This window comes from Corvus cornix, chromosome 2 (assembly GCF_000738735.6).
Source record: "Corvus cornix cornix isolate S_Up_H32 chromosome 2, ASM73873v5, whole genome shotgun sequence".
Lineage (NCBI taxonomy): Eukaryota > Metazoa > Chordata > Aves > Passeriformes > Corvidae > Corvus > Corvus cornix.
Window position 1 is genome coordinate 98,998,389 of NC_046333.1, and position 10,746 is coordinate 99,009,134.

Below are 10,746 nucleotides of genomic sequence, written 5' to 3' on the forward strand. Positions count from 1 at the left end.
ATATTCTCAGCTGAACCGGCTCACTTGAGGCTCTGGTGAGTGCCTGAGCTCATAAGTGAGTTATCAGCAGTTGGAAAGGGAGGGAAACTGCTCCTTTCAACCACCATTGAGACTTTATGGAAACCTTAGAGACTATAATAAAAAGAACACACTTCTAGATGTACTTAACTCTTGAAAACAAAGCTAAAATTTATGTTTCCAACAACTTCTGGTAAGATAACAGAAGTGAAGAAGGCTATCTTCAGTACTGTCAGAGACTTCTGATGATGTATTATGATTATTCACCAGTCCGGGTCAGACAAATCAGAGCTGACACAGATCACTCTATCTTAAAGATTACTTTGTGGCTGAGGAAAAAACCAATAATTTAATCTCATTCGAAATAAAGTCACAATACTTGAGGCTCAAGGAAGGTAACTTAGAAAGAAAAAATGTGGCTAACTGAGCAACCTTGATGAGAGTTTGCATTTAAAAGACTTCTCTACTTAAGTTCACATACTAATTTTATATATGGATAATTTTAACAAAGAGTCTTCATTAAGCTAATTGCTATTGAATATCTTATATCTGAATGCTGAACATCTGCTTCTATGAGAGAAAATATCTTATAGCCATGCCTGTCTGCTAAGGGAGATATCAGAGTTGTAAAATTAACAGAGTTCAAACTTTTTGAAAGCAGAAGACACCTAGAGTAAGTTTGCAGGTCTCCCTGTGAACAAAGGGTGATAACAGGAGGTATGGTGGATATCCTTCCAAAGCACATAAAAAACTGACATATATCAATGTATTTTTGGAACAGAGATAGAAAAAAAAAATGTTTATGGAAAAGTCTGGACCTGGTGGAAACTGAGGAGACAAGAAATTAGCTTTGAGGTGATATCTGAATTTCCTGGTGTGGAGCAAAGTCCCTCTTGGTTCCTAGCTCTACCATAACACTAATGTACTGACCACCATAAAGTGTATCTGGCCTGTAACTCAGTCCTGTGTAGGAGACAGCACTCAAAAGTCAATGCCTACATGTGTGAAGTCAGTATATGTCCACGGTGCACCACTGAACTCTCACTCACTGAAGCAGGTTTGCTGAAATGGCTGTAATTCATCCTCCAGAAGAAAACATAAAGACTGGAGTCTGGGACAAAAATAAGTCCAAAAAAGTCAGCTCTGATAGACACAGAATCGGTGACTAGACTTTTTCAGCAAAGAATATCTCTCTGCCCATCCCAGTTCCTGTGAGCAGCAGACATCTCTCTCTTAAATTATCATGCAGATTTCAGGTATCATTCCCCTGACTTCTGAAAGAATGGATTTCTTGAGCAGAAAACTCTTAGGGAAAGATCATGCTGAATACAGTTGCCAGAGAAGCTGTCTGAGGGTACTACTAATTCAAATATATCTGGTATGTTTCGAACACACTTCTTAACAGATTTGAGGAATAGGAAAAATTATTTTAAAAGCACTGATCCTAAAGTACTATGATAGCAAATATATATGTAGCAGATCTATCAATAGAAGAATTAAAGAAACATAATTTTAGATGGGTTGGAATTTTTTTATAATTTATGGATTTTTCCTTGACAATAAGAGATCTTAATTAATATTTTTTTTGGGGAATAATTCATGATGTCTTTTATCTGTATGGATTCTCTGACATCTTATAGGGAATAAAGGAACATCCAGTCTTCTTCTCTCTGGATTGCAACAGTGGAACCCCTGTCTTTTAGCAACTTGTCTGTTTTCATGAAGCATAACATTTGTAAAGCCTCTACTTTTTTCTTGTGTTTCAATGAAAACCTTTTTGTTGGGCAAAAGATGATGACATATATTTCCTGACATGCAACATGGGAACAAATTCATGTCCTCAATAAAGCAGGCTAAAAACAATGTGCTGCAAAGAGGCATCTCTGAGCACTAACAAGAGTTGCCTCAAAATAATGCAATGTCAGAGAATATTCTTTCTAGACTTAAAATAAGTAAAGTAAAGGCAGAAATAATGGACACTGAACATGGAGGTATTTTTCTAATTTAAAGTTATAAATATTGACTCATATTTTTACCAAGGGCCTCTCAGTACAGACTTGTTCCAAACTCATTGCCATTGCCAAAAATGTATCTGGTGTTTTTACACTTATTTTATCTGACATCTGAATGAACACGTAAGACAATGTTTGTAGAAGCAGACACATTTGATAACATGATGAAGCACAGCAAAAAATAGAGCTAAATGCTGTATATTCCAAAGGAGTTTAATAATGCTATAAGATCTCAGATAAAACACAAAAACTCACATAATAATGCTTCTCCATGAAGAGCAAAGATGACAGGCAGGGTAGAGAATATAAACCACATAATGGGGACAGTTTTAGTCCTATCCAGTAAATCCAAGCTTGGCAATGATTGCTAAAGTTATGATCCAAGATAAGACCCCAAGGAAAGTGATTAAAGCTGTTAGCAGAGTGTGGCCAGTACAGCAAATGTTACCAATTCAGAGCAGAGATTTTGCTGCTGAAGGGATTTTCCTTTCAAGAACAAGATTAGTTATCCCAGTTGTGTTAGAAAAAGCATTTTAAAGAGATTGCATGAAGGCCACTAGAAAATGCAAAATCAAAAAGAAAAATAAGATCTCCTTCACACTAATCTAGAATGAACAGCGATACAGAGGAATTTGTAAAACCTTTTTTCCAGCCAGACACACCAAGAAAAACAACCTCATATGAACAGCACAGGAAAGCTATTACTGTGAAGTAAGCTAAACACGGAGTTGTTTATTTTGACTAGGTACAGGTGATCTGTTCAATACTATTTTTCTAATTCTTGAAATATCTTCCCTAGATGACCTTTAAATTTAGAATATGATGTTACATTTGCAGTCTGGTTTGGATCTTTGATTTGGTTGGGTTTGGGGATTCATTATGGGACTTTGGGTTTTTAGGTTTGTTTAGGGCTTGCTTGGGTTTTGGGGTTTTTTTACACTAGGAGATTTTATACTACAGTTGCTTTCTTAAAGGCACAAGATGAGAAACATTAACTCTGATGGGTCTTTTTTACTCAAAATGCTAATAAATATGAAATCCAGAATTTAGTAAATCCAGCAAATGGCTCTACTTTTGAACTACAGAACCATATTGGTTGGGCTTAATCTGGGTTGAAAGAGACCTCACAACATCCTCAGCTCAAAGCAGGGTCAGCTATGAAGCTAGACCTGGTCGCTCATGCCCTGGAAAGAATAATATTCACATCTCAAAGAAGATCTGGAAATTCAGGTGGCTGCTGGAGCAACTGACCAAACATATCTGATCAGTATGAAGATTGGTTGACTGTTTACATTACATGGCAAAAGAGAACATTAAAAACTAAGTTTTAAGTAGCTTACAGCATATGAATAAAGGCTCACACTCCCTAACTAAAAGACTGAATACAATATTAATTTATTTTTTTCTTTTAATGATTGCTAAAAATATGAGCATGAGACTTAGAAAGTACAGTTTTTAGAAGGCAGTAGTTCTACACAGGAGCTATGATTGTTATAAGACAGCATGCTTTGCATCCATAAAAATAAGTACATTTGGTTTAGGTAATAAACCCATAGCTACTCATAATAATAAAACTGTATAGTGCTATGTCTTTACAAAAAATCAAACATTAAAAAAATACAGGTTTTTTTTTCCCTTGTCATTTTCATCTGCTCCATGTCCTCACAGTGTAAGGATTTGGGAACCAGTGATTATAAGTTAGTATAGAATAATTAATGAGGCAGTAGTGCCTAACAGATAACATTGCAGTAGCCTTTTCTTATAATAACACTGCAGTCCTGAGGTCAGTAAGTGTTAATAGTGGATTTGTAGAAGGATAGTAACAGAAAAATTTGATATTGCACCCCTTATATTAAGAAAAATAAATTGGTCAAGTCTATACTTCAGAAAGTAACAAACTACAAAGTTTCCCAGTTTGGAACTAAAGTTATTGACTTGTCATCTGATTAACGCATCTAGGGTATTCACCTGGCTAACCTGCTTCCAGAACCTAAGTTATCATCTCTTCATGTTAACATACTGTGTGACATTGGCTTGCCATCTCCCTCAGAGCTAATCCATGATGTGTGCATAACTTTCATTGCAGTGTTTGAATATGAGCTCAATAAACCTGAGAGAAAAGTGACAAGTGGAGGAAAAAGATTTATCCTTCTGCAGCATTAGAATATGGATGTGAAAGGTAATTAAAAGTTTTTATCATGTGCTTAGTTTCAAGATGCTTAAACCAATTTTGTCTAGTTATCAGAATCAAAATATGTGGACTTCAGAGTCATGTATGACCATTCTGAATCATTATAACTTATCTGTATGTCCTTATATTACTTTTGCCATTATGGCAGAGAAATGCCTCTAGAATAATTAGTTAGTTAGTTAGTTAATGAAATATTTTCTTTAAAAAATATGTAGCAGAGCAGCTAAATTGTAGTCATCATATTTACATGGACAAAGTTCAAGTAGTCATCTACATAGCTGAAGATTATTTGCCTTTGTGAAAAGACTTAATTATAATAAACAAATGATGTTTGCCTGAGGCATTGGAAATTTTGCTGGCCTTCTACCTTATTTCCAGTTCCACAGGACTCCAACATCTCTAGTTGGCACAATATAGTACAATTTTCAATTAATTTTCTTTCCTGGATTAATCAGGTTTATTTCTTTTAGCAAAAAACAAAAAAATGGGTTTCTAGCCGCATACGTTAATTCGTATTTCTTGACATTTGTCATCAGGTGAGGGCACTAATCCTGGTGTTTTATGCAAATTATAACTCAGTTGTATGATGCCTACGTGAATTCCAGCAGCTTTAACTGAATATATTTCAATACTAAAATACAGGGGAAAGGAGGGGGACGTCTTCAGCCTATTGAACTTTGCTACAGTGTTACCACAAGTGTTTAAAGAACAATGAGAGAGATAAACTTCAATGAGTAATGGTAGGTTGAACAAATTCCTATATGTCCCTCACGTACATCACTTGCCATTTTAAGGCGCGCTTCATTGAAGTTGGAAAACACTTTGAGATCTTCAGGTGAAAGGTGCTACAAATTGAAAAGTGATGTTGTTATTAGTTTGTGTATTCCACGCCCCTCTAGGACAGCTGCAAAATCCATGAACTGGAGTTTGCATTGGAATCTTTGATCATAGGTAAATTCTTTATCTTCGAATTAGTGGATTAAAGAAACAAAAGAGAAATATAACCTTTTCTGTGCATTTCAGTCTTGTTTACTCCCTAATGCATTATGTATTACATAGTATGCCGTTCTTGATCCTCCAAGTTATTCATAATTAATGAATAATATAATAAAACCCATCACATCTTTTTAAGATAGTGAAGTGATTTATATACTCAAATAAGTTAAGGCACCATGTTATGTTCTAATCTAGGTGCTTGAAAATTGAGACAACCATATACAAAAGTTTGTTTGTTTGTTTGAAGAGCACAGACTGGAATTACATACATGAATTAGACTTCATGCAATACTTGCTCTTACCAAAGCATTAAGACTTACCACATCTGCTCAGATGATGTCCCAGGAGTTTAATCTGTACTGCAGAACTACACAAGGACTGCTATTTCCCTTTTTTTTTATTGTTATAGTGCCCCTTAGACTCATACTTTAGTTTCCCTCTCTGTAACAGAAATGGGAGAGGTTAAGTGTTTTACTACTCTGGTTTCTCTCTATAGTATCCTCTGATGTATCCTCTTATTCTCCCTGTCTTGTAAATATTGCATATAAGAGAAACTTGTGTAAAAAAGGAAGACACGAGGTTTTTAGAGATATGCTCAGGTTATAAAAAGAGTGAAATAATCACAGAACATAGACAAGACCCCTCATATGGACAAATGGCTTTCAAATAAACCTTTATTTTGAGGATTTTGCTACCATTCTTGGTTTATTTGTTTTGGTTCTTTTGATTTTTTCAGAATGTTCTCTTGACTGGAGCTTTAGCTGCTCTTACAATCAGATTTAAATTGTTCTTGCCATCTCACTTTAATATTTTTCATTTAGTAATTTAAATGTCATTTCTCAGAAACAAATATCCAGGACAAAAGGAAACTATTGCATAGCTGGATGGTGTTTAAAGCCATGGAGATAAACAAAGTCTATTGTAATTATGCCAGGGGCATAATTTTGACTGTTCTGCTCTTCCTTCTATAATTAGCCTTGAAAGCAAATACTGTTACATTCAGCCATGAAATGAAGTGGAAGAGCTGAGTTTATTAGAGATTAATAAAGTCTCCATGAACATTCCTAAAAAGCTACTGAACCCTTAAGTATAGATTATAGGTCAGAACACATTGCCAGTACTTTCTCAGATGGCAAGAAATTGAGTACACTATATCTATTAACTAAAATGAGAGTGAATGGAGGACTGTCGAATGTTAATGGAAGATTTTAACAAATTACACCACAGAAAAAAATGTGTAGTATTTTTATTACAACATTTAAATGTATTTTTAACAGTCTTATAACTGTGATGCTTTATGAAAAAATCCACAACTCTCATTACTGAAATACATTGCAGCAATATGTGCATGTTTAAGTAGTATTACTCATTTATAAAGACATTTAAATGTAATTTTCTGAAAAATTCTAAACTTTATTGCCAAACTATATTACCAAACTGTATAAACCCACTACATTTGAAATGGTCTTTTTTCCATCCAAGGGACTTCTAGAGAGAAGTGTCAGTTAGCAATGATTTCACTTTTCCTTTCCTAAACGGTACACAGAATAGAGAAAGTGATAAAACAATTGTGTAATCTTTTCAGAATATACGTTACTGCAAGCCCTCAATAGTGCATTGTAAAGAACAATATCAAAGGAAAATGGATACCTAGGTGGGGAGAAGAGAATATACAACATGTTTCCTTCTTCATGAATTCTAGAAGACACTCATTGGTACACCTAAAAACTTTATGTTCATTCATTTAATTCATTATTCTGTTTCCCATAATAAATTTCTCCCTGTTGACACAGCTTATTTCCAGGCAACTGCTTGGAAGTTTTTAAAAACTCACAAGGAAATTGACAAAAATTATTGTTTTCAAAAAAGCAGTCTTCAACCAAACCATTCTTACCTTCTATTAGACACAGTAAGGGAGGTGGTGGAGTTACCATCCCTGGAGGTGTTTAAGACTGGACAAGTGCATGGTCTGGTTGACAAGGTGGTGTTGGGTCATAGGTTGGACTTGATGATCTCAAAGGTCTTTTCCAACCTGGTTGATTCTGTGATTCTGTGATATATATGTTATAAATCTGTGTAAGAGACGGTCCGAAAATCCCTCATCTGCCTCACGATCATCGCCGAAGACAGAGACTGAACACAGCAGTCCTGGCCTGGCTGAGGTGGGATTGTCTGCCAAGTGTGGCCTACGGGTGTGCCCACTGGGAACTGGTATGCATTCCTGAGGAAAATTAGTGCAGGTCACAATGGACTGCGCCGTTCTTGCTGCCCAGGCGGGAAGGACTGCGCCGAAGCGGAAAGGAACGACTGTCCTGTACACCTCTCCGTACACCTGTCTTGTACGTCTGTCCTGTACCTGTTCCCAAAGCAACGGACCCCATAACAATGGCTGTAGATTTCCCAACCTCTTGGCCAGTTGCCCCTCGCTTCTGAAAAGGACTATAAAGGGACCTTCTGAAATAACCGAGTCGGAGATCTCCCCACGGAAAGAAGACGAATCTATTGGCGGAAGACCACGAGGACTTCGTCTCATCCGTTGGTAGCTATTGCCCCTCTTTTTCCCCCTCTCTACTTTGTCTCTCTCTCTCTCTCTTACTCTCTTCTATTGCATTACTGTGTTGTGGGCACTTAATAAAGGTGCACTGTTTTGATTAAAACTGAAATCTCTTGTGTCCTTTTACACTCTGAGATCGATAAACGAACCATCACGACCCCCGCTTGCATTAGCGGATCGTGACATTAAACTGGCGTCACGGACAGGATCTGACAGACAGAAGGGGTTGCAAGGTTGTGTGTAGTCTGTAATAGGGGAAGGACGTTTCACTCCAGCCGCACCTAGCCCGACACCCCGAAAAGGGTGAGCGGTGTCTAGAAAGCAAGGGGGGTGACTCGAATTTCCCGCAAACTGCACACGCCTAGGTGAAAAGCACCCCATACTCAGTTGAGGGCTCTGTCTTCAGATTTTTCGCAAAAGATCTCTTAGTGTAAAAGGGGAACTGTGTTTTTTGGTGTGCGTGTGAATTTGGACTGCTTGGTGTAGTGAAGAGACAACCATAAGTAACTTAAGGAGTACCTCCCAAGCAGATTTGGTCTCTTCACCCACCCAGGGAAGCGAAGGGAGACACAGGCGAAGCTGTTGTGTGCAGTGTGATGTGTAATTAACTTTTACCTCCCTGTGGTGGTTTTGATCCCTTTATAAAATGACTGAAAACCCTAGTGCAAAAGTTAAAGCCGCGTTTTATGCTCTGCTAGCAAAACACAATGCCCGGCCCTCTCCGGGAGGGGAAGAATGGGCTCAAAATAACTGGTTTAATTTGGATAATGTAACTGATAGAGTATGTTCTTTACAACATGAGACTAGATTTAAATTTGGCCGAAATAAAACCATAATCTGCTCTGTTTTAGGGGCATGCCTTGCGGCGGGGCTATAAATCACGCTTAAAGCGATGTACTGAGGAGAAAGCAATCATAGATTCACTTCAAAACCTAGTGGAGATTTTACAGAAACAATTAGATGAAGAGAAGAATAAAAATCATTTGCTAGAGACTGCTTTAAAAGAGGAATATTTTAAGAATTCAAAGAATACTGACTCACCAAAAGAGACAGAGGAAAAGGAAACTCCTCACATTAACCAAATATACCCCCAGAAAGAACTAATACTAGTAAAAAATTGTGGGGAAAACTGCTGCCCTCGTATAAGACCTCTGATTAAAACAGAATATAATTATATCAATGATGAAGATTTGAACCGCATATCACCACTAAACAAATACCATACACTGCTGTTGAATTGGCCAGGTTAAAAAAGGAGTATGGGCGGCTCCCCATGAATCTGAGACGGAATATGTTTTCCGAGTGTCCCTCACTGGAGGAGACCAAATTCAATTAACTGAACAGGAGGCCAGTGGATACTGGGGACATGGAGTTTCTTGACAACAGGAGACAAACGTGGCACATGGTCGCTGACTCAGCGCGCAGCTTTCTGGGCCGGGGGACTCAATCCTTTAGAAAGGGGAGACCCTTTCGCTACAGTTGGTACCCCTGATCAACTTCTAGAAAGCGTCCACAAAGCCGCCTGTCTGCAAATGATCCATGAAAGGAAATTAACTCCTGGATATGAATCCCCCACGCAATTACCTGTTAAACCTGAACTGATGACCCCTTTAATTCGAGGCCTTCCAGAATCACTCAAATCTACAGCAACTGTCCTTCAAAAAACCATAGCAGCTGTAGGTCCCGTAGAAAGGCTGGACAGATTCCTTGGAAACCCGAGCGACCAAACTGCATCTACCGATCCTGGCTTTACTCCATATTCAACCCCCTCTCAGCCGCCAGGTTCACAATCAAATTCACCTGCCAGTGATTGCAAAGTTTGGACATGGAGTGAGGTTGAAGAAGATCTGATTAATTACAGTAGGAAATACGGACCTATAAAAATCCCAGAGGAAAAATCAGACAAAACAAAAGGTGTCAGGTACATTAGGGCTCCTCATAGTGAAAAACCAGAGAATGTAAAACAGATCTCTAATCGTCAGCATTGGTGGTTATTAGGTATCAAAAAGGGGTCCCCAAAGATGTGATGGATGGCTTACCCCTAGATAAATTGAGTAAGGTAGTGTCTAACTGGCACTGCCGAAAACCCATTCTACCGAATCCGTCAATTCAACCCAGTGCACCCCTCCTCCCCCAGAATCTGGACAGTGAGTCAGAGCAACTTCTCCCTCAGAGTCTGTGCAGTGAGCCAAAACGACCTCTCCCTCAAAACCAGGGAAACTAGACCCTCCGTCTCTTGTCAGTGGGCGAAGAGACGGAGCATGGATATACCTGAGAATGCTCACTAAAAATAAAACAGGAGATATAACGATCACAGCTATTACAAGTCCTAAACGGGCACCTGTAACTTTTCTGATTGACACTGGGGCACAAATTTCTGCACTGACAAAGAAAGATGCCCAGAGGTGTGGAATTGTTCCAACAAAGAACCGATATTGTGTTTTAAGTGCCTTGGGCACAACAGAATCTATGAATGTGGCCTTAGTCAAGCTCACTTTGCCTGGAGAGGAAAATCAACTCTCTATTAATAAAAATCATTCAAATTTTTGTGTTTGTAACTTTACTAAAATCATAGGATGTGATTTTTCATATTTAGCCCCAGTTACTTCTTATCACCTTTTACAGTCCAATTACACACTGATTCACCAATTATTGCCTACCCCCATTGGAATGAACCTTACTTTGGTAAAGCAATTGCTGCTTCACCAAGATTTAATTGAAATTTTGCAAAAGATCAAGAAAAATGGACAGAAAACCTTGGTAACTGTTCATCACAATGTGAAAGAAATACATCGTGTTCTAGAAAGGGTAAAGAAAGGTGCTGAACACAGGTGGTGGGATACTCTTTTTGGGTGGTCACCTACTGCTACAGGTGTCCTGAACAAATTGTGTCATCCCATCATTGTTCTCTTGATTTTGATCTTGATTGGTTTTGCTTTATCAGCAGTCTTATACATCATGAATTGGAGAATGAT

General features: G+C 38.0%; 1 protein-coding gene across 1 annotated transcript; it reads left to right on the forward strand.

The window, feature by feature from the left end:
- The first annotated feature begins 8,385 nt into the window (after nucleotides 1-8,385).
- LOC104695106 lies at nucleotides 8,386-10,294 on the forward strand. The gene is given in 6 exon segments (XM_010408693.4): nucleotides 8,386-8,644; nucleotides 8,646-8,962; nucleotides 8,965-9,036; nucleotides 9,039-9,140; nucleotides 9,143-9,769; nucleotides 9,772-10,294. Coding segments are annotated over 6 exon segments (1,569 nt in total). The 5' UTR covers nucleotides 8,386-8,417; the 3' UTR covers nucleotides 9,996-10,294.
- Nucleotides 10,295-10,746: the final 452 nt, after the last annotated feature.